The following is a 27,767-nucleotide window of genomic DNA, read 5'->3' as shown; positions in this document are numbered from 1 at the left end:
AGTCTTGATGATTGGTCCAGTCCCAAAGCACTCCGAGTCACGTGCTAAGCCTGTAAAGAAACTGAAGAAATACGAATAATAGAGGTATATACATATAAGGTGCCAGGGATTTGGTGTCTGCCTGTAGATTTATTAGACATACGAGATGGAATTGATTGGGGTGTTACTGCAGTATAATCAATCAAATTGCATCAGGTACCAAATTGAATCAAAATCACATTAAGAAGTGTTGAGTTTCCTGAATTAATAAAAAACAGCTCAGCCTAGGTAGTTACAAAGTTGAAATGGCGAGAACTAAATTTATTGTTGATTTGAAAGTACTGCAAGTATGAAACTGAACAATTAATAAGTATCAAGGCTACCTAGGGTAAGATAATTTGTCCTTTAAGAGCCGCAGAAAGAGATACCTAAGCAACCTAAGGTAAAACACTTCATGCAATTGCTCCGAGACTCGAAGTGCCGAAATGATAGACACTACATCAACCTGAAATCTCTCGGTGCAATCATGACTGCCGTAGGGACGAATGGCTTTCGATCCAGATTATCACCAAATTCACTTCCACCTACAGGGGCTAGTTCGCTGACGCAGCGACGCCACGCGACGCCACCCCAGCCATAGGGATCCCCCACAATTTGGGAAACATCGCCTGGCTGCCTGGTTGAAGTCCAACGAAGAGAAAGAAGGGAGGATGATGGACAACCCGCCCTTCACCATTTGTTGTTTTCTATCTCTTGTGTTGTTTGACTCGGTCCGTCTACTACGCAATAAGGTGCCCAGGCTCACACGAACCTTACCTCAGAGGGCTCAGACAACGAGGTCGGGCACAGACAGTGCAATGCAAGACAAAATCACACAGTGCTGCATCAATAGAAGAGGCGTGTTTATCCATCTGCTTGCTCTGGTTGCTGCACTGCACCCTTTCGGCTCTTTTGCCCTCCCACCTTTTCATCTTTTCTTGCGTTGCTGCTCTGTCATCGTACCAAATCTGCTATCAAATCTTTCTCCCTTCGCCCCTCCCCTGCCAATTTTCTCTCCCCCCTTCGCTCAGGCCAGGCATCGTCACGCCAGGCAAGCAGGCAGACTTTTCCATCCCCATAATTTTGCACGCCTCTGCATAACCCGCAACCACGCCTCCTCCTCCCCAAGTCCAGAGCTTCATTAATCACACCCCCAAAGATCCTGGGTCCCAGGGTTTGCTTCATACACACGCTCCGCAATCTGAACTACACTGCACCGCACACCACCGCGCTCCGCTCCGTATCAGCACCTCGTGCCCGGCGAAATCAACGTCACGGCAGCATCTCTCGTCACTCTCTGACCGTCACCGCCACCGGTTACCGTCACGGCCTTCGGCTTCGGCAACGGAGGCCACAACGACACCCGCCGGAGGAGCGTCAAGACGGATCGCGACAACCTCATCGAGAGCCTCGTGATAAACACGCAGCCGAGTCTCGACTCGACCAGACTGAACTCCCCAAGTCACGCCACGTCACGTCAAGTCGTCGTCTTGCTTACTCACTTTGTCGCGATCGATAAACGATAACAACACATCCGGCGTACCCATTGACTTCACTGGTCCTCCAGACTCAATTGTTTCGCGTTTAAACATTCACGTTTACCAACCGGCCCTTCTGCCGGGCCTGACCAGGCGATATGTCGAGTCTGCGTCCAGGATCCAATAACCACACTGGCCTCAACTTTCCCCAGACCAGTCTTCGCCGTAACCCATATCCTCCAGTGCCTCATCCAGGCCAGCAGAACAAGCAATCTCCCGCGCCTCATTCTGCATCCCCTTACCAGACTCAGGCGTATCAGCCTCAGCAGACGCCAACTGGATATCCCCAGCATCTTTTCTCAAATCCTCCGCATGTCAACGGCAGTCTTTCCAATGGCTCCTCGCGTTCTTCCACTTCGCACATGCCCAGTGCGGTGCCGAACCCGCTTGATGTGTCTAATTCCCGAGGACTATCGCAGTCACGCTCTCAAATGATGTTTCCGACCCTGGGACAGGTTGTGCCAAATCAATTACACCACCCCCAGCAGCAACAGCAGATGCATCCTCAGCACTTGACCCATCCTTCTCACTCCCTTGCCCAGCCTCGACAAACCCTTCATCAGCACCATGCTCAGCAGTCGCCTCAGCAGCGGCCTCAATCTCAACAGGCTCAGCCAACTCCCAAGATTGGCCAGGTTCAGGTCAAGCCTCAAGCGCCCTCTCCTCCCTTGACCCAGCAGTCGAGTCAACAACAGCAGCAAACGCACCAGCAGCTTCAGCAACAACTTCAGCAGCAACAGCAACAGCACCATTTACAGCAACAGCAGCAATTGCAACAGCAGCAACAGCTTCAGCAGCAGCAGGCACAGCAGCAACAACAGCAACAACAGCAACAACAGTTGCAACAGCAGCAGCAGCATCATCACCAACAGCAGCAACAGCAACAGCAACAGCCGCAGCCGCAGCCGCAGCAACAAGCGCACCAGCAAGTGCACCCACAACAGCAGCAACATGCACAACAACAACAACAACATCATCAGCAGCAGCAGCATCAGCAGCAAGCGCAGATTCACTCTCAACAGCCACAGCAGCAACAGCTTCGAACTCCCCAACAGGAGCAGCAGCAGCTTCAACACCCGCAGCAACATGAACCCCCGAGATCTCAAGCACATCAGCAACCGGCGCCTCGACAACAGAAGCAGCAGAAGCAACGTGATCAACAGCGTGAACAACAACGTGAACAGCAGGCACAGCAACAACAAATCCAACAGCAGCAGCAGGCTCAACAGGCACAGCAACAGCAAGCTCAGCAGCAACAAAAGCAACAACCTCTTCCTGCAGAGCCCATTCAGCAGCAGCAGCAGCAGCAGACTCAGCCACAGCAGCAGAAGCAAGATGCCAATGGGAGCGAGTCGATGGATATTGACGCCCAAGCAAATGGGGAGGAGAGTGGAGGCCTAGACATGAAGATGCTTGCTGATCCTAATTACATTCCAACTCAGCCTTTGGGCGAAATGATGTCCCCTCCGCCAGAGGGTGGAAGTTACCCTACTCTTGAGGCGGTCCAGAAGGCTGTTCTCAGATACTGCACCTCGGTCGGCTATGCTATTGTCATTGGTCGCTCAAAGAAGACAGTGCCTGGCTTGAAGAAGGTCCTCTTTGTTTGCGATCGTGCTGGCAAGCCGCCGAGTCGTGTAAGCCCCGAGTGTCGCAAACGTAAAACATCGTCCCGCAAATGTGATTGCCCATTCGGCTTTTTCGCTATCGAGCAGCGTACCCAGTGGACGATTCGATATCGCCCTGATCCTGCCCATCTTCAGCATAATCATGGGCCAAGCGAGAGCCCTTCCCACCACCCAGCTGCCCGGAAACTGGACAGTCGAATGGTTGCTGCGGTAAAACAGCTTAAGGAGAACGGTGAGTTACTCAGACTAGAGGAACTGATTCCATACTAACTGCAATGAGCAGGTGCTGGCGTCTCGGAGACGCTGCAGATATTGCAGACCGAAAACCCGGATTGTCATCTTCTGCCACGCGATATATATAACGCTCGCGCAGCTATCAATCGCAATCCTCAGAAGGTTGCTACAGGACTAGCAGAGAACAGACCAGCTATATACAGCAAACCTCACCAGTCCCCTGAAGATCGCATTCGCGCTGAGTTGAGGCGTGAAATCGCAAAAGCTCGCGAAGAAATGCAAGAAATGGAGGAAAAGAAGGACAAAGAAATCAGCGAGCTGAAGACGAAACTGGAAGAAAAAGAAGTCATCATAAGAAAATTCGAAGAGTTCATTGATATTTGTAACGAAAGGGTTATGTTTCAACGACAGCGACTAGCAGGAAGCAACGGAAATGGGGCAAACCAACCCCAAGTCTGATCTCACCCAATGGCGCATCGGTTGGTCGAGTGGTTAGTATTGAATGAGAAGTTGGGTTATCGTCGATAAGTACAAAGGCGTTATGATCGGGAATGTTTGGCAAATGCTTACACTTATGAGACTGGTTTTGCGCAATGCTTATTCAAGTTGATCCTGGGCGGCAGGTTTGTTTTCTTTCTGGAGCATGGTTTTCAAGATTACGTGGCTTTCGTTTTTGCACTCGAAATTTGTGTGCCTGACACATTTTCATGGGAAGAAACGGTGATGATTGGAATACATATTTGTTGAGCGATCCGACCCTGAAATGCATCGATAAGTGATAGTTGCCGTTGGGCTCAATATAGATCAATGCACTGGTGTAGATTCATTAACCTCCCTTGTCTACCTGTTATATAGTTATTGATATTGACAAAGCCGTTTGAAACGTCTAGTCTCTAGCCACAACTTAACTTATTTATACATCCGGTGTGGATACCAGAGGCTTGGTGGCCTTATGATTAACTGATGACAGTTGAATTTATATCACGTAGGGTATTGTTGACGTTAACCTTACCTTTATTCATTAGTTGAACGTGTACTCCGCACGTATCTCCGCACAAGATCCCAAATACAGGTACTCAAGGTAGGCCTGGTAAGCAAGGACAAGTAGCAGAATTGGGGATGGATAGAACAGTAACTTCTAGCCAGCTGGAGTGTAAATGCTCATGGGTTGTGTTTGGTTCGTCTACGTCTTCCATACTCGTTCATACATGTCATTGGATGCCATCAATAAGCACCATTCGCAGTGGCAGATGGTTGCTGAAGGTTTCAATCTTATTTGCTTTGCAAACATGCAGCCCCTGGCCGTGTCTTCAGTTTATGCTGGGCTTTTTCTTTTGAGCGTTAGGACCAATCAAGGCTCACAAGCATCTCCGGTCGGTTGCATGCGGGCTGGATACGTACTGCTCCACATCCTCAATCTGCAGTGACTCCAGCGGGCTGTAACGGGCTACAGCGCGTTTATCCCCTGTGCGAGCGACTGTTTTAGGTGACCTGACGTCCAATGGCATTCTGACACATCCATTTCAGCCAATTGCCGATCATGCCCGGGCATTCACAACAGGGGTACCCCTGGATTTAGTCGCGTCTTGAGCAGCCCGTAAATTCGGTAGAGCCAAAGCTGAGGTGTGAGGTGCCCTTATTGAAAGTCAACAACTCCTGGATGAACTTCATTTTAAATCACCAAACCCCAACCTGTCGCTGAAGACTTCATAGCACCTCTGCGAATTTATTTCACGACTATCTACAGTTGTTTGTCAACTACACGCTCCTTAGCCTTTGAGCTCATCTTTTGATTTTGCTAAAGCTTTTTAATATCTGACTTGTCACCACGTTTGCGCCCAACCCGAAGCTCGCTCGACCGCCACATACAACCTTCTCGATTGCGTCTTTTACCCATAGCTCACTGACGATTCGGAAATGATCGCGCGCCATTAAAACGGTCATATACTCTCTTCTTCCGGCCCTCTTATCACTATGGAGGTCACTTCGCCCGCCGTGCCGAGCCCTGGAGCTTCCGCCAACGGCGTAACATCCTCCCCGACCTTCCCTACTATCGAACCGGAACGCGTTGTCGAACATCTCGCCTCCGTCTGCGAGGTCGCACTTGGAGCTACACGAGATGAACTCGAACAAGTGGGAAGCTTGCTGCATAAGTCCCGCTATAGCGAGACTATTTCACGATGCACACGCTTTGCGAGCGATACTCAGAATGTGCTTTACATCCAGAAAGATTTCGCAAATTCATCTGCAGTTGAGCCTGGAGCCGACCCTTCTTGTTCGTTCATTTCAATGTTATGATAGTCATGGCTTGCTAATGTGAAGTAGCGCCCGTCTCTTACAACTACACCTTGTCGACCGAGATCTCATCGTCCCCGACGACTGTCGCTTCCCTTGTCCTCATCAAGTCTCCCCAGCCTATAGACCCAGCTCGACCCCTTACATCTCAAATATTTATTACTAATTTGCCTGGTCCTGCATCTCTCAACGCTGGAGTTGGAGAACAGGGCTCGGTACTCTCTCCTTGGGAGGTTCTTCATTCTCAGGTCCACCATGCCCTGGTACCCTACTTTGATGCCAATACTAAGAGCCAACAACTGGCGAACGGATCAAGAGGTCGAGCTGATGTTGATGCAAAGACTGGAATCCCTGTAACGAAGAAGCGATTGAACGATTTGGAACTGAGCTTGCTGCATCTCCAGCAGAACGTCGATATCCCCGAGATATCCCTTACGTTTCATTCTATCGTTCAGAATGTCCTCGATGAGGCCGAGGCTCACAACAACCGGCCATCCATCGATGGAATTCCACAGAACCTTCTCCAGGACAGTACCTTTCTCAACCGATTGCAAGCAAACGTCAACACCTGGATTAAGTCTATCCAAGGAATCACCAAGCTGACCAAGGACCCTTCATCGAATGCGAACCAGGAGTTTAGCACCGCGAGCCAGGAAGTCAATTTCTGGTTGTCCATGGAGTCAGCTCTGGAGGGCATCGAGGGCCAGCTCCGTAGTGAGGGCGTGCTCTTGACGCTGGAAATTCTCAAGCACGCCAAGCGTTTTCAGGCCACCGTCAGTTTCACGGCTGACACTGGTTTGAAAGAGGCTATGGATAAGGTACAGAAGTACAACCAGCTTATGCGAGATTTCCCCCTCGACGAGTTGCTGTCTGCTACTTCTCTGCCGAAAGTAGGGGAAGCCATTCATCAGATCTTCAGCCATCTGAACAAGAAGCTGAGGATCTGCCCTTATCCTATCCGCAGGGCTCTTCCTCTTGTCGAAGCCATCTCTGCTGATCTCGATGATGTGCTTCACAGGCTGTTGACAGGAACTGAATTGGTTAATCTGGATTATCAGCAATTCAAAAACATCATGCAAACATGTGACCAGATTTTCCAAATTTGGGAAGAAAACGTCAAGGAGTTCACCAACGTAGCTCGTGAGGTGACCCGACGAAGAAACGAGAAGTTCATTCCCATCAAGATTGTCAAGAAGCATTCCGAACTTGAGGCGAGAATCAAGTATGTCAGCACTTTCCGCGACAACCACGAGCAGCTCCAGCGTACGATCGTCACCGTCCTGGGCCCCCAAGCAACTATTCCTGGCGTTACCGAGGCCACCGAATTCAATGGCATCATTGTTGAAGAGATTGGTAATGTCGATGCTGTGGAGGAAGTTAAGCAGGCTTGGGAGGCTCTTCAGAACGTTGATCTTCTGGATGTTACAGACCAGGGCAAGGAACGATGGGTACGAGCCGAGAACCTCTACAACGAGCGTACGACCCGTGTAGAGAATTCCATCATCCGCAGACTTCGAGAGCGACTGGCTACAGCAAAGACTGCCAACGAGATGTTCCGAGTATTCTCCAAATTCAACGCCCTTTTCGTGCGCCCAAAGATTCGTGGCGCAATTCAGGAATACCAGAACCAGCTTATGGACCACGTCAAGCAAGCGATCAACGGCCTCCACGAGCGGTTCAAGCAACAGTATGGTCATTCAGAAACTCACGCTATGGCTCAACTACGCGATCTCCCTCCTGTTTCGGGTGCTATCATCTGGGCTCGTCAGATTGAGTTCCAGCTTGATGGATACATGCGAAAGGTTGAAGCTGTTCTCGGCCCAGACTGGACTCTGCACGCCGAAGGTCATAAGCTTCAGGAGGAGAGTGAACTCTTCAAGCAGAAGCTCGACACGAGCCGAATCTACGATGCCTGGCTAAATGACGTCGGACGACGCAAGATTTCAATTTCAGGACAGCTTTTTGATATTGCTCGTGTAAGATCCGCTGGTGGTATTCTCGAGCTTGCTGTGAACTTTGACCCGCAAGTCATCACCTTGTTCAAGGAGACTCGTAATCTTACTTGGCAATCGTACTCAGTCCCACATGCTGTGACGACTGTATCCAAAGATGCGAAGCGAGTCTATCCCTATGCTGTTAGCCTCATGGAGAGTGTGAGAACCCTTTCACAGACTCTGCGTCAGATTTCTGCCATGGGAGAGGAGTCTGTCCTTCTTAATGGGTATCGAAATGATGTCTACAGGCTCATCGGGGAGGGTGTCCCGCTACGATGGGAATCCTTCATCAACTCGCACGAGTTATTCTACTCTGAAAATAGACAGACTCGCCCCTTGCTACCTGGTGGAACTGATTTCGGTCTGGCCAAGAATACCGAGAGCAAGCATGGTATGTTTATCCGTGGATTTGCAGCAGCTGTATCAGTTCTCCAGCAGAAGGCGGTCTCTTTGAACTTCATCCATACCACTGTTGAACAAGCCCTGAAGGAACTCAACACTTGCCCCTATGACGAAGCTGCGTTCCATGGTCGCCTGGATACGATTCAATCGGCCGTGGATCAACTGAACTTGGAACAATATGTCAACCTGGACTTCTGGGTGCGAGAGCTAAACGCCAAGATTCAGTCTATCCTCCTGACGCGCCTTCAGAGTGCAGTTCACTCGTGGATCGCCGCATTTGAGGATGATACACCCGAAGAGGAAACTCGCCGAAAAACCAATACTGATGAGACTAAGTCCGAAACTCCCACAATGAAGCGTCTTGTTCTTGAAGTGGTCATGCGTAACCAAGTAATCTATCTTGACCCTCCTCTGGAGTTTGCGCGTGCGAGCTGGTTCCTTCACCTTCACGAGTGGCTTGGAATTGTCTGCAATCTCCGCAAGATCAAGGCCACCCGTTATCAGATGAGCCTCACCACTGCTGCTCACGATGAGGCTCGGTTTACCGACCTGCCGACCGAATGCGCTGGACTTCTGCAGCGTGTTTATATTTCTGTTGAAAAGAAGCTTCAGGAAATTAGCGCGTATGTTGACAAGTGGCTTCAGTTTCAGTCACTCTGGGACCTTCAATCTGAACAAGTTTACGATGCTCTCGGCGAGCCACTCCCTCGATGGCTACAGCTTTTACAGGATCTCCGCAAAAACCGCTCAACCTTTGACACGCAGGAGGTCAGCCGGGAATTTGGACATCTCACTGTTGACTATGATCAAGTGCAGACCAAGGTCAACGCGAAGTATGACCAGTGGCAACATGAGATTCTGATGAAGTTCGCCAGCCGCCTTGGCAATCGCATGCGCGACATTAATGCGGAGATTGAGAAGGCGCGCAAACATCTCGAGAGCCAAAGCTCTGACGCTTCATCAACTGCACAGGCCGTGCAATTCATCACAGTCGTTCAGAGTTGCAAACGCAACGTGAAAACATGGGCGCCCGAGATTGATATGTTTCGCCAAGGACAATCCATGCTCGTAAGACAACGATACCAGTTCCCTAATGACTGGCTTCACATTGAGCAGATAGACAGCCAGTGGGAGGCTTTGAAGGAGATTCTTGAGAAGAAGTCAAGAATCGTTCAAGAACAAAGCGATGCTTTAAGAGCCAAGATCACTGCTGAGGATAAGTTGGTTAACGAACGAATTGCCGAGATTGCCGCTCAATGGAATGAAGAGAAGCCAGTGTCTGGCACCATTCAACCTGACGTTGCTTCCGCTACCTTGTCCTCCTTCGAGGCTCGCATCTCGAAGTTGCAGGACGATGCCCAAATGGTTGTCAAGGCTAAGGAGGCACTGGATATCCCCGCTAGCATGGATACTTCTCTTGAGTCCACTCTAGAGGAGGTACGAGATTTTCAGTCTGTTTGGTCAAACCTTTCTACCATATGGGCGAGTCTCAATGAAACACGCGATATCCTCTGGACTGCTGTTCAACCACGAAAGATCCGTTCCAAGGTCGATGACCTTATCAAGAGTACCAAGGACATGCCCAGCAGGATGCGTCAGTATGCCGCTTTCGAGCATGTGCAGGGCATTCTGCGTGGCTTCCTCAAGGTCAACCCCATCCTATCCGACCTGAAGTCTGACGCTATCCGTGAGCGTCACTGGGTCAAGATCTATAAACAGATTAAGCCCCAGAAACGATTTTCTCCTAGCTCCATGACTCTTGGTGACGTTTGGGATCTTAACCTGATTGCCACCGAAGTCATCGTCAAAGACATTATTGCCCAAGCCCAGGGTGAGATGGCCCTCGAAGAATTCCTAAAGCAAGTTCGCGAGACTTGGCAAAACTACGCATTGGAGATGGTCAGCTATCAAAACAAGATCCGTCTCATTCGCGGCTGGGACGATCTTTTTGCCAAGTGCAGCGAAAACCTCAACTCACTTCAGGCGATGAAGCACTCCCCTTACTACAAAGAGTTCGAGGAAGAAGCTGTGTCTTGGGAAGACAAGCTCAACCGTGTTCATGTGCTCTTTGATGTCTGGATTGATGTCCAGCGTCAGTGGGTTTACCTCGAGGGTGTCTTCACTGGTAACGCTGATATCAAGCACCTCCTCCCTATTGAGTCTGGACGCTTCCAGAACATCAACAGCGAGTTCCTGGCTGTTATGAAGAAAGCCAACAAGTCACCATACGTATTGGAAGTTCTCAACATTCCCAACGTGCAGAAGTCTTTGGAACGACTGGCTGAAATGCTTAACAAGATCCAGAAGGCTCTTGGCGAGTATCTGGAGAAGGAACGTGTTTCATTCCCACGATTCTACTTCGTGGGTGACGAAGACTTGCTCGAGATGATTGGTAACAGTAACGACACGTTACGCATTGCCAAGCACTTCAAGAAAATGTTTGCGGGTCTCTCGGGGCTCGTCATGGACGATGAGACTGTTATATCTGGCTTCACTTCCAAAGAAGGTGAGGTGGTTCGGCTGAAGAAGGAGATTTCTTTGGCGAAAACCCCCAAGATCAACGACTGGCTAGCCCTTTTGGAGGGTGGCATGAAGTTGACCCTTGCTGAGCTCCTCGCCGAGGCTGTCGATCATTACACCCCTATCTTCGAATCAGAGAAGATTGATCGTGATGCATTAAATGCGTTCATGGATGCCTATCCCAGTCAGATTGTAGTTCTAGCCACGCAAGTTGCCTGGACCACAGCTGTCGAACAATCCCTATCTGCTGGCGGCAGCACATTGAAGATGCTGTTTGATCGGGAGGTCGAAGTTCTTCGTGTGCTTGCAGACACCGTCCTTGGCGAACTCGAAGTTATCCTGAGGAAGAAATGTGAACAGCTGATTACAGAATGTGTCCACCAGCGTGATACCGTCGAAAAGCTTATCAACGCCAATGCTAATTCCACCAGCCATTACCTATGGCAGCTACAAATGAGATACATCTACAATCCTGATGGCGAGTTCCTCGACCGCCTTTACATCAAGATGGCCAATGCCAAACTCAACTATGGTTTCGAATACCTGGGAGTTCCGGAACGTCTTGTTCGCACCCCGCTGACTGATCGTTGTTTCCTTACTCTTACTCAAGCTTTGTGCCAACGTCTTGGTGGTTCTCCTTATGGACCCGCTGGTACGGGTAAGACAGAGTCAGTCAAGGCTCTCGGTGTGCAGCTGGGTAGATTCACCCTTGTCTTTTGCTGTGACGACACTTTCGATTTCCAAGCTATGGGTCGCATTTTCCTTGGTATTTGCCAGGTTGGTGCTTGGGGTTGCTTCGACGAGTTCAATCGTCTGGAAGAACGAATCCTCTCGGCCGTCTCTCAACAGATTCAGAACATTCAGCTGGGCCTGAAGCAAGGTGCTGAAGATGACCAGTCGCAAATTGAGTTGGTCGGCCGCCAGCTCCATGTCAACGAAAACACAGGTATCTTTATCACCATGAACCCCGGCTACGCTGGTCGTTCCAATCTGCCCGACAACTTGAAGAAGCTTTTCCGAAGTGTCGCCATGTCCAAGCCAGATAAGGAGCTCATCGCCGAAGTTATGCTTTACTCCCAAGGCTTTAACCAAGCCAAGCAACTATCCAAACACACGGTTCCCTTCTTTGACCAGTGTTCTGACAAGCTGTCCAAGCAAGCGCATTACGATTTCGGCCTGCGTGCGCTGAAGAGTGTTCTTGTCAGTTCCGGTGGTCTAAAACGTGCTCGTCTAGGTGAGGGCAGTCTTGGAGCCGAAGAGGTCGTCGAACCCGAAATTCTTGTGCAAAGTATCCGAGAAACCATTGCACCTAAGCTGATCAAGTCCGATGTTGACATCATGATGACTATTGAAGCCGATTGCTTTCCTGGTGTGCAGTACGTTCCAGCCAACCTTGTGGAACTGGAGGATGCCATCCGAACACTCGCTGCCGAACGTCACCTTGTAGTCAACGAGCTTTGGATGACAAAGGTTCTCCAGCTGTACCAGATTCAGAAGATCCACCACGGTGTGATGATGGTCGGCAACTCTGGCTCTGGAAAATCTGCAGCCTGGAGACTTTTGCTTGATGCACTTCAGAAGGTCGAGGGCGTTGAGGGCGTCTCACATGTCATCGACTCCAAGGTCATGTCCAAGGAGGCTCTGTACGGAAACCTCGACTCTACCACTCGTGAGTGGACCGATGGTCTGTTCACTAGCATTCTCCGAAAGATCGTCGACAACCTCCGTGGTGAGGATTCCAAGCGACACTGGATTGTCTTTGATGGTGATGTTGATCCTGAGTGGGTTGAAAATTTGAACAGTGTTCTTGACGACAACAAGCTTCTCACGCTTCCCAACGGAGAACGCCTCAATCTACCCTCCAACGTCCGAATCATGTTTGAAGTCGAGACGCTCAAATATGCAACCCTGGCTACTGTCAGTCGTTGTGGCATGGTCTGGTTTAGTGAGGACACTGTATCACCCAACATGATGGTTGAAAACTATCTGTCCACTCTTAGCAGCGTCCCCTTCGAGGACTTGGATGAAGACAGCGTTGCCACCGGTCAGAACCCTGCTAAGACTCTGTCTGTGCAAAGTGAGTTCGCTGCCTTGCTTCGTATCTATCTTACCGAGGAGGATCTCATTCTCCAGGCCTTGAAGCGAGCCGAGGCCTACAACCATATCATGGAGTTTACAGTCGCACGCGTTTTGACTACTCTTTTCTCACTGCTCAATAAAGCAGTTCGTGATGCAATTGAATACAATGGCCAGCATTCCGACTTCCCTCTCGAGTCTGAACAGATCGAAGCGTTCATCTCAAAGAAGCTTCTCTTGGCACTCGTTTGGGCCCTCACGGGTGATTGCCCCCTAAATGACAGAAAGGCCTTCGGCGACGAGCTTTGTGCTTTGGCAAACTTTGGCTCACCTCCTCTTGACGGCACAAGCTCACTCATCGACTTCGATGTTACTTTGCCTAAATCTGAATGGGCGCCATGGCAAAACCAGGTTCCTTCTGTGGAGGTCAACACTCATTCTATCACCCAGACCGATGTGGTCATTCCTACTCTGGATACTGTTCGCCACGAAGATGTTCTGTACTCGTGGCTTGCCGAGCACAAGCCCCTACTCCTCTGCGGTCCTCCTGGTTCTGGTAAGACAATGACTTTATTCAGTGCACTTCGGAAGCTGCCAAACATGGAGGTCGTCGGCCTGAACTTCTCAAGTGCAACCACACCCGATCTGCTCATCAAGACCTTTGAACAATACTGCGAGTACAAGAAGACACTGAACGGTGTGATGCTATCCCCAACCCAAATCGGTCGATGGCTTGTTGTTTTCTGTGATGAGATCAACTTGCCCGCACCAGACAAATATGGAACTCAACGCGCCATATCCTTCCTGCGCCAAATGGTAGAGCACAATGGTTTCTGGCGAACGTCCGATAAGTCCTGGGTTACACTCGACCGCATTCAATTTGTTGGTGCTTGCAATCCTCCTACAGATGCTGGACGTACCCCTATGGGTGCTCGATTCCTCCGACACGCACCTCTGATCATGGTCGACTATCCTGGTGAACTGTCCCTCAACCAAATCTACGGCACTTTCAATTCCGCTGTTCTCAAGATCGTTCCGTCTCTCAGGGGATACTCTGAGGCTCTTACTCATGCCATGGTTCGCTTCTATCTCGAATCTCAACAGAGGTTCACGCCAAAGATTCAACCCCACTATGTATACAGTCCCCGTGAGCTAACACGATGGGTTCGTGGCGTTTACGAAGCCATCCGACCTCTGGAGGCCTTATCTATTGAAGGTCTAATTCGAATCTGGGCTCACGAAGCTCTTCGTCTGTTCCAGGATCGTCTGGTCGCCGAAGACGAGCGACAGTGGACCGACGAAAGCGTGCGCCGCATTGCACTTGAATACTTTCCCAATATCGACGAGGAGAAGGCCCTGGGAGGGCCTATTCTGTTCTCTAACTGGTTGTCCAAGAATTACGTTCCGGTTGACCGTGAACAGCTAAGAGATTTTGTCAAGGCGAGATTGAAGACCTTTTGCGAAGAGGAGGTGGATGTTCCTCTAATTCTGTTCAATGACGTCTTGGAGCATGTGCTGCGCATTGATCGTGTCTTCCGACAGCCCCAAGGTCATCTTATCTTGATTGGTGTGAGTGGTAGTGGCAAAACCACCTTGTCTCGTTTCGTGGCCTGGATGAACGGTCTCAAAGTCTTCCAGATCAAGGTCCATGGCAAGTATTCTGCTGAGGACTTTGATGATGATCTTCGAGACGTCCTTCGTCGTTGTGGCTGCAAGGGCGAGAAGATTTGCTTTATCATGGACGAGTCAAACGTTTTGGATTCAGGATTTCTCGAAAGAATGAACACCCTCCTCGCCAACGCTGAAGTGCCTGGTCTTTTTGAGGGTGACGAATACGCTGCTCTTATGACAGCATGCAAGGAGGGTGCTCAGCGACAAAACCTGCACCTTGACTCCCCAGAAGAGTTGTATAAGTGGTTTACCCAGCAAATTGTGAAGAACCTACATGTCGTCTTCACCATGAACCCACCCGAGGACGGTCTCTCTTCCAAGGCTGCTACCAGTCCCGCCTTGTTCAACCGTTGTGTTCTCAATTGGTTCGGTGACTGGTCTGACCAAGCCCTTTTCCAGGTCGGCCATGAGCTCACCCAGTCTATTGACCTGGACCGAAGCAATTTCGAATGCCCTGATACCGTTCCTGTGGCCTATCGTGGCCTGCAGCTGCCTCCATCCCATCGCGAGACAGTTGTCAACTCTATGGTTTACATTCATTACTCTTTGCAGCGGTACAATGAGAAGCTATTCAAGCAACAGGGCAAGGTCACTTTCCTGACCCCTCGTCACTTCCTCGATTTCGTTGCCCAGTACGTCAAGCTTTATAACGAGAAACGGGAGGATCTCGAAGAACAGCAACGCCACTTGAATGTTGGCCTGGAGAAGCTCCGAGACACTGTCGACAAGGTTCGAGATCTTAGAGTGAGCCTGGCAGAGAAGAAGAAACAACTAGAGCAGAAGGATGCTGAGGCCAATGAGAAGCTGCAGCGAATGGTGGCTGATCAGCGACTGGCGGAGCAAGAAAAGACCGCATCGCTTGAGATCCAGGCTGCTTTGGATAAGCAAGAAGTCGAGGTTGCGTCGCGGAAGAAGGTTGTACTGGAAGATCTGGCTAAGGCAGAACCTGCGGTCGAGGAAGCAAAGGCTAGCGTCAGTAACATCAAGCGGCAACACTTGACTGAAGTCAGGTCCATGGGCAATCCACCTCAAGGTGTGCGACTTGCTATGGACGCTGTGTGTACGCTTCTTGGTCACAGGATCAACGACTGGAAGGCCGTGCAGGGTATCGTACGAAAGGACGATTTCATCGCTAGCATTCTCATGTTCGACAACGCCAGGCAGATGACCAAGGCTCTGAGAAACAAGATGCGTAACGATTTCCTGTCCAACCCTGAATTCACATTCGAGAAGGTCAATCGTGCCTCGAAGGCCTGCGGACCCCTCGTTCAATGGGTTAGCGCTCAAGTCAACTACTTCGACATTCTTGATCGTGTTGGCCCTCTCAAGCTCGAGGTCGAGGAATTGGAGGAGAAAGCTCTGAACACCAAGGCAGACGCCAAGGCTGTGCAGAACAAGATTGCAGACCTGGAATCTAGCATCAATAGGTACAAGACGGAATATGCTGCGCTGATTAGCGAGACACAATCCATCAAAGCTGAGATGTCCAAGGTCCAGTTCAAGGTCGATCGCAGTGTCAGGCTTCTCGACAGCTTGTCTTCGGAACGAGTTCGTTGGGAAGAGGGCAGCAAGTCTTTCGAGATCCAAATCAGCACACTGGTCGGAGATGTCCTTGTTGCTGCTGCTTTCTTGGCCTACAGCGGTCTCTATGACCAAACCTTCCGAAAGTTGATGATGGATGATTGGTTCCACCAGCTTCACCTCTCTGGTATACATTACAAATCCCCTAACCCTGTCACGGAATACTTGTCGACTGCAGATGAACGTCTGGGTTGGCAAGAGAACACTCTTCCCGTCGATGACTTATGCACAGAGAATGCCATTATTCTCAAGCGCTTCAACCGTTATCCTCTCATCATTGACCCCTCAGGACGAGTCACAGAGTTTCTGCAGAGAGAGTGCAAAGATCGACGCCTGACAGTGACCAGTTTCTTGGATGATACCTTTACCAAGCAACTCGAGAGTTCTCTGCGGTTCGGAAACCCCATCCTCATCCAGGATGCGGAGCATTTGGATCCCATTCTCAACCACGTCCTCAACAAGGAATACCAGAAGACAGGTGGCCGTGTCCTCATTCAACTAGGCAAGCAGGAGATCGATTTTTCGCCTGCCTTCAAGATCTATCTGTCCACTCGTGACCCATCAGCTACTTTCGCTCCTGATATTTGCAGTCGAACCACTTTTGTCAACTTTACTGTCACACAGAGCAGTTTGCAGACACAGTCTCTTAACGATGTACTTAAGTCTGAGCGTCCTGATGTTGATGAACGGCGTTCCAACCTCATCAAGCTTCAGGGAGAGTTCAAGGTCCATCTGCGACAGCTGGAGAAACGACTACTTCAGGCCCTCAACGAGTCTCGTGGCAACATTCTTGATGATGACAACGTCATTGAAACTCTAGAGACTCTCAAGACTGAGGCTGCAGAAATTTCTGGCAAGATGAGCAGCACCGAAGGTGTCATGGCTGAAGTCGAGGAGATTACACAACAGTACAGTATCGTCGCCCGATCCTGTAGTGCCGTCTTTGCTGTCCTTGAACAACTCCATTACCTCAACCACTTCTACCAATTCTCGCTCCAGTACTTCCTGGACATTTTCCAGTCGGTGCTCCACGGCAACAAAAATTTGGCTGGCCAGACTGACCACAATGTTCGGCGTGATGTTATCGTCAAGGATCTTTTCATCAACACGTTCAAGCGAACCGCTCTGGGTCTGCTCCAGAAGGATCGGGTGACTCTTGGGATGCTCCTCGCGCAGGCCTCTCCCTACAAGATGGACAAGTCTTTGATTGACATCATCCTCGATAACCGTGTTGAAGGTAAGGACCTGTCTTCAGATCCCGATGAGAGAGATCAGGCCTTCACCCAGGCTAAGAAGATCGGTGTTCTCAAGGAAAAGCTCGACGCCGTCTCTGCTGAGGATTGGGACAAGTTCTTTACCGAGGAGTTAGCCGAGAACGCTGTACCACAGATCTGGGATGACAAGACTGAGCTCATGGATCAAGCACTCCTGTCTCTTCTACTCGTAAAGCTTTTCAGGATGGACCGGTTTGTTCCTGCTGCTGAACGTTTCGTCAACGAAGTTTTTGGCTCGGGCATCTTCGATGTCGTCGAAGACCTCAAAGAGACAGTTACTCAAGTGTCGGCTACACTGCCAATCTCTCTGGTGTCGAGCCCCGGTTTCGATGCCAGTTACAAGGTGGATAATTTGGTGGAGAGAATGCGTGTCAAGTGCACAAACATTGCCATGGGTTCCAACGAAGGTCTGGCCAGTGCAGACAAAGCAATCAGCAACGCCGCTCAAACGGGCTCATGGGTCTTGGTCAAGAACGTTCACTTGGCCCCAACCTGGCTGCAGAGTCTGGAGAAGCGTATGGGGTCACTCAACCCTCACTCAGACTTCCGTCTGTTCCTGTCCATGGAGTCAAGCCCAAAGATCCCAGTCAACTTGCTCCGGGCTTCTCGCGTACTCATGTATGAGCAACCCGCTGGTGTCAGGGCCAACATGAAGGACTCTATGTCTTCCCTGTCCACACGAGCTACCAAGAGCCCTGTCGAGAGAACTCGTCTTTACTTGCTTCTATCTTTCTTGCATGCAGTGGTGCAAGAAAGATTGCGATACGCACCCAATCTGGGTTGGAGGGGATTCTGGGAGTTTAACGATAGTGATGTGAGTAACCCTGGATTCAAGCACAATCGTATTAGTAGCTAACACATTGCAGTATGAATGTTCTGCTTTCATCGTTGATACTTGGATTGACGGCGTGGCTGGTAACCGGACCAATATTGCTCCCCAGAACATTCCTTGGGAGATGCTCCGCTACATGGTGACTGAGACTTACGGTGGCAAGATCGATAACGAAGGGGACTTTAGACTACTCTCTCAACTCGTCACGTCATTCCTGACTCCTGCCGCCTACGAAGTTGACCACAAACTCGTTGATGGGCCTGACGGCGGCCTTGTTGTGCCCTCCGGTACCAATCTGCAGGACTTCAATGCTTGGATTCACCGCTTGCCCGAGCGTGAGCCGCCTACCTACCTTGGCCTTCCTGCCAATGCTGAGAAACTTCTTCTTGGCGATCTTGGTCGAAGTTTGATTGGGAACGTCCGCAAGGTTACAGAACTACTTGATGAAGGCGAGCAGTTGGTGACGGAAGTGTAGGATTGGACACCTAATAATGTGCCCAGAGTGCATGAGATATGGACTGGATGCTGACGGGAAGATTTATATAATTGCTACACCATTTATGTCTAGCCTGCAGAGGGCGCAATGTTCCTTTGACTTTTCTATTTGTTTCATTAGATGTGGCATCAAGCATGGCGTGCGGATGAGGAAGTTGCTGGTACTGAAAGATTACTGCTGATTATACCCCTGCATCATATAGACTGGGTTTGTCTGTCTTGTTCTGTTTGATTGTACTGTCTACACCATTGACTTCGTCTACTGCGGCCTAAAAACGGAACATGTTATGCATCGTAAATTGAATCTTGAGCCAAGAAGAAACAAAGTCAGGCAAAGAAGGGGATTCTAGAGACTCAAGCTATATAGAAAGAAGACTATCAATAGTAGTCCATTTGACAGTTAATGTCAAAGTCAGGAAAACCGTGCTGAGGATAACTGTAAAAGTCCACCTCGCCAACACTGGTAGATTGGGTCCCTGCCGGATGTGGCAACTCAACTCTAAGCATCTTGGAGACATACTTGCGCAGCTCATCCTGGACAGTAGCTTCAAAAGACCTCTCGGCATCACCCGGGTTGGCCAGTTCGTTCATCCAAGTAAACCTCTCGAGAAAGTCTATCCACAGTTGCGACTCGTCGACTTGAAGTAGCTTGTCTGCGCCATCAGCGGCCTGAATGAGTAGTTCAGTATCAGAGATGATGCTATCAGTTTCAGTTGCGGTTGCCTCAGCACGAATCATCCATGACAGTGTTATGAGAAGTTCTGACGGAGGGATGCCAAAGGCTGACTCGCACTGAGTATACCATACAGGGGCACAATTCGCCCGTACCAAATGCGTCATTACTCCCCAGAGGGTGCAAAAGACACGTATATTGTACCACCAACAACGCATATCAGTACTTGGCTGTACTAGAGCATCTTGTAGAGCCACGGGGTGGTTAAGTCGGAGCTGTTCCTTGCACCACCTAAGACAGAGACTTAGGGGGGATGGACAGTCATTGCGTAGAGCGTTCATAAAAGGTTGTGTCGTGATGAATTCGTTCAGAAGATGCTCAGTCATAAAGTTCGGGGGGTTGGAATCGTCAAAACAGTCGTCATAGATCTCGAGGGCAAAATCGAGGAAGAAGTAGGCTACGAGATCGATAGACGAGTACTTGCGTGAAACCTCTCCAAGTGATCCGTCGCTGCCAACCAGTTGCTCGACATTACGACTGATTTGTTTGACAAATGCCGACTTGTCCGAATCTTCTTGGTGACTTCCCACGTAAGCTTTGAGCATCGACAGGACAAACGGAGAGTCTGAAACTCGAGTCGTTGGTGTCTCGGTCCATTCCCTTGCAAGAATTGCCCTGGCGCTACGAGCATTGTCTGGTTTCCCAGCGACACGGGCACAACAGATGGCCAGAAACTCACGGGTCTCTGGAACAGACTGGCTGCTATTCGATAAGATCTCGTAGAGATTCGAGTACAAGGCAAATGCGTTTGTGTCATCGAGCATGGCGGCACAAAAGTCAGCAGCCAGTTTGTTCGCTTCCTCAGGTGACCCAGTTGCCCACGGATATGGGACGACAACCTTTGTGGCTTTGTGGCTATCCAGCGACTCGTCATACTCCATGTTGTCTGACCCGACCGCGGCCATTAGAGTGTCTGGGTCGCAACGGTCAGACAGTGGGTGTTGGTTGAAGGAGTGAGTTTCTCGGTCGAAGTCGGCCCCAACATCACCATAGTCCATTGAGTCGTTGATGGCACTAGGTGATAGAGAATTATGAGAAGTCTTTTTCTCATTTGCGTTGTACTTTTTTATGCCCCATTTCTCGAAACGATAGCCATACTGCCGCTTGCTTTTGGTGAAAGGGTTAGTCAAACATCAAAGATTTTAGGTATTGTACTTGATAGGTGAGATACCTTTGAACAATACCGTACTTCTTCTCCATGACATTCATGACGACACTCAGGGTATATTTCTTGTAAAGACTGCATAGAAAAGGCTTAAACCTTTCCCAAGTCTCGTCGTTCATGCGGGTTGTAGGTTTGGGTAACCTCTCGTCAGTCCCCCGTGAAAATGATCGTTCTCTAAACTCCATGATTCTTGCTTTGTCTTTTGCGAGTTGAGCATAGGTCAAGAGATTGTCGAGTGCTGAGTGAAATTGGGAATCGCCCGCAAATGGCGACTGGGCTGTTCGTCGCTTTTAAGGACAGCATTTTGCACTTTCCTGGCTCTTGGCGGTATGTGACTGTAATTCTAGATTGCCTTGGGGAGCGCCTCATTTATAAAAGACGTAGAATGTCGGTGCCTCGCGTATCACTTTCGGGCTCAAGTGGGTGAGTTGAGTGTATGTAATTTGCTCGGATTGTAATTTCAGCAACACAATATGCCTGTCTGATTGGTCATGGTTATGGCTGTGCATGCGTTAAGCTGGCGAACCAACTTCGGCGGATGATCTCGGGGGCTTTTCTCAACAAGCAAGGCCCATATGACAAGCATACTGCAGCACAGCCTCGACTAGGCCTCCTTCTCTTTCTCTCTTCTCGAAGGAAGATGGAAATTCCAAACCTCACACGTGAGGTGATGTGCTGAGATCTGCTGTAGCCCAACGGCACCCAACTCGGCACCCAATACCCAACAGCCGCTTTTTGAGGCCTGCCCTGGCATGTTAGGACGGAATCGAATACGTGGTTCTTAATTCTGACCTGTAGTTGGTCAATATTGGCGTGATATGGCCCCAATCTGGTCATGATGTTGCAAAATGCGCGTGAGCTTTGGGCGAGCGCTCATCTGCATGAACTGCCGACTTTTATCGACATGACAATCCCGAAGCCCGCAACCCTTTAAGACTTTTGAGTGCCCTCTCAACCTCAGAATTGATCAACGCTTCGTCTTCAGCTGTGTCGCCAGCTGTGTTATACTATGCAAACAACGTCAGCAACATACCGTCGCAAACCCATCATGACGGACGATTTTTACAATTCGTGGGTGGAACCTAGCAAATACCCACGAATACCCAACGTCTACGAACCAATTCAAGATACCCAAGTTTCCGGTCAATGTGGCATTCGAGAGAAGAAAGAGTCTGCCTGGGCTGACCAGGATTCTCGGGATAGCCATCAATCGTCTTGGGCAACCAACCGCAAACCTTTCAGCGGCGAGGAACCACATCAGTGGCTCATCAACGACAGGACGAATTGTTCTGTGGTTGTGCAACTAGGGAGCAGCTACAGGAGCGAGAACCATATCCTAGGGGATAACTTCAAAGACGCATCGAGAGACTGGCACTTGCCGTCTCATCACCCAGATTCAATTGAGAAGAGACGCGCAAGGCGGGAAGCGAGCTTTGAGAAGTGGAAAGATGCTGGGGATAGGGTCTTTTGTCACTCGGGGAGGTTTGGTCATGATTTGAACCACTTGAAGGCTTGAACTACCTTGGAGAGGACTGGCTGACAACCTATTATGACGACTTTGCGGTTTAGTGGATTCTTTAATGTTGATGCGAACGCAGATGGTTTGGTATACTGGTCGTGTCTCACATTGGCCGAGTTTAGTGGTCGAATTCTGAATCGCTTTACCAAGCTGCAAAGCTCATGCGTTGCAGGGACCTCGTTTCTAAGAATACCACAAAGCTGCCTTTGCAATGATGGACATGTCTAACGTGTCTGGAACAGCTGTCTGGCCAGTGCTGGGGTATTTCTACCTTGACCATCATGAATATTGTATCATCTTGGCCATCGGGACAATCGTGGATTCAATGCGGGTTCCCCCAACAATCACAGCGACGTACCAGGGAGCTTTGGTAGCAAACGTATCTGCGCGCCCAAACTCGAGGGTGCAGACATGGGTTACAAGCTGTTGCTGGTGCTCGATTCGATTGGCGATGAAGGTGGTGCACTGAAACACGATTTGATACGTGCCGTGAGACTTGCATTAGAATAAAGCAGATGCAGGAGAGTGATACTACCTCCCTCCTCCTACTGTATGGGCCAACAAAACAAAAGCAAAGCTGGGTGAACAGTTCTTGTTTGAATAAGAGGGGACACGACGACTGATATCATAGAATACTACTAGCAGGGTAGCTGTTAATGGAAGGATTAGTAAGATTCAGAAGAATATCTCCAGCTATTGACTTGGAGGATGAGGTAATCTAACTGCACTTGTAGGTCCTCATCGGGTGATCGATACCTAGTACCTTATGCGGGTACTTGAAAGCAGGAAACATGTGGTTTGCTCCGTGCCTGTCGGTGGGAAGAATCTCGATGAGCAAGGGGTAACTGTAACCCGAAATAATGCAAGGTTGACTTACCACTTACCACCTGCAGTACCGACTTCAGTGACTATAGCGTGCTATCACGGTGGTAATTACAGTGACCGAGTTTTCTATTTGTGCAAGACTCCCAAAGGTAGACAACCTTGACGAGTCCCAGGTTGGTAGCGGGTTAAAACAGAACATTGTCCCGCTGTGAGCCGCTCGTTTAGCGGGTAGGAGCTTGGAGCAAGTTGTCGTCATTAGAGCGGATCATTCTTGATCTGCCAATCATTAGCTAGATGCACGTCTGTCATCCTTGCACTTTCCGAATGCAGGTCTGTGCAGAGAACTACGGATACCTTCCCTTGTCTTCGAGGATGAAGATCCACTTCAATATGTTGTTCTGTAACTTGTATTTGTTCCAGGTCTTCCACGTTTGAACAAGTTAGCAACCCTTATTATAGAGACATACCTACATAAGAATTACGACATTCACATCACAACGGAAATGTACGTCAGCTCATAGAAATGCCGAGCACAAAGCCTGCCTCGTAAAGATACCTAGATACGCTGACGGTTGCAGTGTGTACCTCATCTGGCACCACTGTCATTCCCCATTGCTACCACACCCATAGAGTCCACAATCGTGATGGTCGCCAGTCTCGACGCCTCAAAACCAATGGCAGCCCGACCTCTATTTAATTCCCGGCACTTTTCATAGCTGATCCGTGGTTTAGCGCCTTAGAAACGAGGTCATATGGTCTAACAGGGCACCATGAAAGAAGCACCACTTGGGCGACACAAGATCCAATATAGCCTGAGAGGCTGTGAAGAGACAAGTCATGCGCCGCTGCTGTTGATCTGATCCTTTGACGTACGTAGCCTCCACTGGCTTTGAGCGCGTACCTTGCTGTGGTTGTACAAAGTTCTTGCCTGGGAGGCCTTGTTTGGTTATTTCTCGCATTTCCTGGTACAAGATGGCGTACTTATCTATGAGTAGAAACAAGGCACGTCGATGGAAGTCTTGTTAGCTTAAATCATTTGGTGTCATTTGCGGTGTGACGATCCCAGAGTGTGGCTGTTTATTCCTCACCTCTCTTACCTACCTTAACCTACCTACCTTACCTACCCTTGCTACCTAGGCCTGCTTCCCCGCATACCTACATCAACTAACGTGCCTTGAGAGGAGTGAACCACACCTCCCGTGCAGTAGCAGAAGGTCAATGTGTAAATAATTCTGGGTGTTTAAATACTTCTTCTCCCCTCCACCCTCTCCATATTCTCCCCCTATCGCTTCTTCGACACCACACACAACTTTGTTTTGACGGCGAACTTCTTTCCTTTCCATCGACTACAACCTTGAGCCGAGCTCAGCTCTACAGCCCTTCATCATGGCAAACTGGCAACAGTGTAAGCTACCTTGTCATCTTCCGCTTCCAATCCATCTCGACTGACCCATTCAATAGACAATCCCTTTGGTAAGAGGGAATCCCACTCTAGTAGTGCGATCCTCACCTACAAGATTCTTACTCTCGTCACCTGGATCTTGTCCCTCGTCGTCACTGTCTACTACACCCTCAACCGTCCCGATGATGGGCACACAAGAAATAGAAAGATCTGGGAGCAGAACCACATGTATCGCACTGCCTTTACGCTGAACCCAATCATCACATCCATCTACTGGTGCGTATCCCTCAGCCCCTGACGCGCGCTCGCATACTGATAGCCTGTCCAGGATCGTTCTCTTCATTCTCCAGGCTGGTTACATTGGTCACCTATTCTCGAGCAACTCGGACATTGTTCACGCTGCTGCCAGCGTTGGAAGCCACTTCATCTTCAACAACCTCTTCCACTTCGCTTTTGTCATGCTGTTTGTCCGCTCTCACTTCCACTGGGCTGAGGTCATTCTCGTTCTCAACTTCATCAACCTCTCCTCGCTCTACTTCCGCCACAACACGTATCCCCGATTCATTCATACGCCTGTGGTGTCCGGACCTTTGGCTTGGACCTTTGTCGCAATTTACTGGAATGGTGCTCTGATGGTTCCCCACCCCGACCACCTTGTTGCTCGCATCTTTGGGAACATCTTCATCTGGTCCATTCTTGTTTATGGACTTTTTTTCATCACCATCTACAAGGTATGTTCGATCACTCCAGTCAATCGATGTAGCTTGCTGACAGCATGTAGGATTACACCATGGGCTTCTCACTGAGCGTCTTTGCTGCTGCAATTGGAGTTTCTCAGTTCCTTCACCAGGTGATTGCTTTCCAGTGGATCTTTGCCTTTGTCATCATGGCTCTGCTTTTCATCGCCACTGTCGTTGTCGCTGTTCCTGCCGCGACTGGCCGCGAGATCAACTGGCGCAGTGCCCCTGCTGACCAGGAGCGTGCCCCTCTCCTCGCAGAGAATTAAAAACATCAAGCCATGGAGAGACATTACCGGGGGAGCGGCGGTGCCCTTTCTCTTGCTTGTCCAACTTCGCACCATTTCCCCAACATCGCGTCGCTATTTCTGCAACTCAAGTCGCCTGCGGTCACTGTTTGTATTTCTTAGCCGGCCTGTTGCATGCATGATTCCATAAGCCTTGTCGAATACGGAGTAATGAGATAATATGACGTTGAGGATTTATCGACAATCGTCAAACCCTGCAACATGCGCACGTTTGTTACCGGTTGTATGTTACCCAAACTTAGGTAGTAATTGGAGCTTCTTCTCACACAATACGAAACATGGTTACAAATGATCAACACGATGCTCACAGCAAATGCTCACTGACGTAGTGGTGGAGCTTAATCGATAAGTTGCCGACGCTAGCGGCTCATTACCAGGAACTTCATTTGCGCAGCTGGCCATCCACCATCAACACCTGGTCATGAAGCCTCTGCGGCCTTTTCCTTTCCCTTTGAATATCGGGACCGACATTTGCCAAATCTCCCGTATTTACCATATACTGTCAGGCCCGCGGGCTCTACGCTTTGTAAACAGAGTTTTAGCCCCTGAAGAGCTGGCGAAGAAAGATGCACGATTAAATGTACTTTACCAGGCGGCAGCGCGTAAGGCTCCATCACGACGTGCCACAAGCGAAGCCAGCAAAAGCCTTCAGCCACATGAATACATCACATCAAAGGATCCTGAACTGTGGAAATGTGCTGCTTTCATAGCAGGAAGGTGCGTGGTTCTCAGGTCTATCATCGGCAACCACTGACTTGAATGGTGTTTAGATTCGCTGTAAAGGAGGCTACCATTAAAGCACACCCACACCGTCATTTGACGTTTCACGATATCATGGTTGAGCGACGGCTTGTGAAGGGCGAGGTATTGGGCAGTGGCCCGCCAATTGCGCGTATACGGGGCGGCGAAGGAGAAGCAGAAGATACAAGTGCAATGGTGTCTATAAGCCACGATGGAGATTATGCAACAGCTGTGTGCTTGGGTTCTGAGCCAAGTAATGAGGATAAAAGAGATAAAGACTTACAGACATAGCATACTATATATACAAGTTTTAGTATATTAGTTATAAGAATAATAACTTTAAGAAGATATTAATTTAAAAGTCAAAATGCCCATCTAGCAACGCGTAAAGTGAAGCCAAAGGCGTTAGAGCAAGATAACAAGATAAGGTGTTTGTTTTCAACACAACACAATATAAGGCGTCATACACTACGCCAAAAAAACACAATAACCTTAATGTTAAGTCTCAGCAGATCACACAGTTGGAAGATATTAATAAATATTATAATTTATATATAGCTTAATACTTACTCTCTCTTCTTTTCTAACCCCAGCTAAAAAAGTCGCCTTATCAGATGCTCCTACCTATAACCTCAAAAAGAAACTCATATCGGTATACCAGGGACTCGAACCCTGAGCCTTAGTCTTAGGAGGACTACGCGCTACCATTGCGCCAGCACACCGGAGCAGTTTTTCCGATTCCGGAATGATCGGATATGGTTGGAGTCATGTTATTATGGATTATATCCTTAGGTACTTGAGGTGGATTTAGTGCAAAACTGCTCCCGGTTTGAAGACGAAAATGCATGTTTGTATGTAGGGCCTTGGGTACTCGCCATTTGGTTTTGCGACTTGAATATTTTGTTTTACGGCTGCTTTTTACAGTGAGCGTGGCCGTATCCACGTTGCTATCCATATGGTCCTATACTCAGCTGCTGGCAGCTCATATCTCGCAGCATAAGGACAAGACAGGGCAGTTCTTTTAACAATGCTCATATGGCGATTAAATTGCCTTTACACTTTTATCATGCTTGTCAACTTCAACTAATGACTTGTAAATATCGTTTCGCTGCATCAAAAACATGACTATGCTGACGCCGACATCTTAAAACAGTATCCACCTCGTTCAGGGTCTGATATAGAGGACTTGGACCAAGTAAGGTATCCTTCACGCTGCACAGCCGTGATTCGATGTATCGAGCAATCAGAATAGGTTTCAGGCTACCATTGTTCTATGGGGGCATCAGGCTGATCATCTCCTCTTCGTCTGTTATAACCAAGGTGGGCTTGAAATCAGGGCTAACAATTTGTCGACGGACCTGGAGATGACCCGGCCATAACATTCACAAGATGGAGTACAACCACAGCACACGACCACACCTCCCCTTCACCTCATTCACCGTGACAATGAGGAAACAGAGGGGGCAAGATAACCGAAACCGGTCAGCAGCATGGTGAGGCGGTCAAAGTTAGGCTTTGAAGGCCATTCATTTGAATGCCTGTCCGTCCTCCCCAATAACTATCATTACTTCATGGGTGCCCCTGCTTTCAGCTAAAGGCGTCAAACCCCCACGGGCCGGGCGGCTGGCGAGAGCGGCGTTCAGGTCCGTTGCCCACTGAAAACGTCGGAGGTTCACCCGCCAAAGCAGCTAACGTCCTGTTCGTCCAGTTGTGCCTGCATCTGATTCCGCCCCCGATGCCGATATTCGGGCGTCCACGCCATGATGGGGCGCTCCACTTGCC

The 27,767-nt window shown here is 49.4% G+C and overlaps 5 protein-coding genes and 1 non-coding gene across 7 annotated transcripts; 4 read left to right on the top strand and 2 right to left on the bottom strand.

Moving 5' to 3' along the window:
* The first annotated feature begins 664 nt into the window (after positions 1–664).
* On the top strand, positions 665–4,339 carry FOIG_12942 (uncharacterized protein). Its single transcript, XM_031213924.1, has 2 exons — positions 665–3,413; positions 3,465–4,339. The coding sequence occupies exons 1-2, from the start codon at positions 1,655–1,657 to the stop codon at positions 3,872–3,874; spliced, it is 2,169 nt and encodes a 722-aa protein (XP_031056498.1). The 5' UTR covers positions 665–1,654; the 3' UTR covers positions 3,875–4,339.
* A 711-nt stretch (positions 4,340–5,050) lies between these two features.
* FOIG_12941 (dynein heavy chain, cytoplasmic) lies at positions 5,051–20,457 on the top strand. Its single transcript, XM_031213923.1, has 3 exons — positions 5,051–5,690; positions 5,741–18,042; positions 18,095–20,457. Exons 1-3 carry the CDS (start codon positions 5,390–5,392, stop codon positions 18,533–18,535), a joined length of 13,044 nt encoding a protein of 4,347 aa, XP_031056497.1. The 5' UTR covers positions 5,051–5,389; the 3' UTR covers positions 18,536–20,457.
* FOIG_12939 (uncharacterized protein) lies at positions 18,669–22,962 on the bottom strand. 2 transcript variants are annotated; one of them, XM_031213920.1, is made up of 4 exons: positions 22,850–22,962; positions 22,696–22,781; positions 20,460–22,622; positions 18,669–20,395 (listed from the first exon to the last, which is right to left on the bottom strand). In XM_031213920.1, exons 3-4 carry the CDS (start codon positions 20,636–20,638, stop codon positions 18,934–18,936), a joined length of 1,641 nt encoding a protein of 546 aa, XP_031056494.1. In that variant the 5' UTR covers positions 20,639–22,622; positions 22,696–22,781; positions 22,850–22,962; the 3' UTR covers positions 18,669–18,933. The 2 variants fall into 2 exon arrangements, with proteins under 2 accessions (XP_031056494.1, XP_031056495.1); XM_031213921.1 differs by lacking the exon at positions 22,850–22,962 and having other exon boundaries at positions 18,669–22,622; positions 22,696–22,813.
* FOIG_12940 (uncharacterized protein) lies at positions 20,875–22,852 on the top strand. Its single transcript, XM_031213922.1, has 2 exons — positions 20,875–22,640; positions 22,707–22,852. Exon 1 carries the CDS (start codon positions 21,463–21,465, stop codon positions 21,967–21,969), a length of 507 nt encoding a protein of 168 aa, XP_031056496.1. The 5' UTR covers positions 20,875–21,462; the 3' UTR covers positions 21,970–22,640; positions 22,707–22,852.
* Positions 22,963–23,233: 271 nt separating the features above from the next.
* Positions 23,234–26,336, top strand: FOIG_12938 (uncharacterized protein). The gene is made up of 6 exons (XM_031213919.1): positions 23,234–23,302; positions 23,530–24,202; positions 24,259–24,475; positions 24,528–24,930; positions 24,981–25,961; positions 26,015–26,336. Exons 2-5 carry the CDS (start codon positions 24,184–24,186, stop codon positions 25,203–25,205), a joined length of 864 nt encoding a protein of 287 aa, XP_031056493.1. The 5' UTR covers positions 23,234–23,302; positions 23,530–24,183; the 3' UTR covers positions 25,206–25,961; positions 26,015–26,336.
* Positions 26,337–26,635: 299 nt separating this feature from the next.
* Positions 26,636–26,707, bottom strand: FOIG_12937. The gene has a single exon. It is a non-coding gene; the product is annotated as a tRNA-Arg (tRNA).
* Positions 26,708–27,767: the final 1,060 nt, after the last annotated feature.

The sequence above is a fragment of the Fusarium odoratissimum genome (assembly GCF_000260195.1).
Source record: "Fusarium odoratissimum NRRL 54006 unplaced genomic scaffold supercont1.29, whole genome shotgun sequence".
Taxonomy (NCBI): domain Eukaryota; kingdom Fungi; phylum Ascomycota; class Sordariomycetes; order Hypocreales; family Nectriaceae; genus Fusarium; species Fusarium odoratissimum.
The sequence above is the reverse complement of the archived record's forward strand: the minus strand, read 5'-3'. Positions and strand labels throughout refer to the sequence as shown.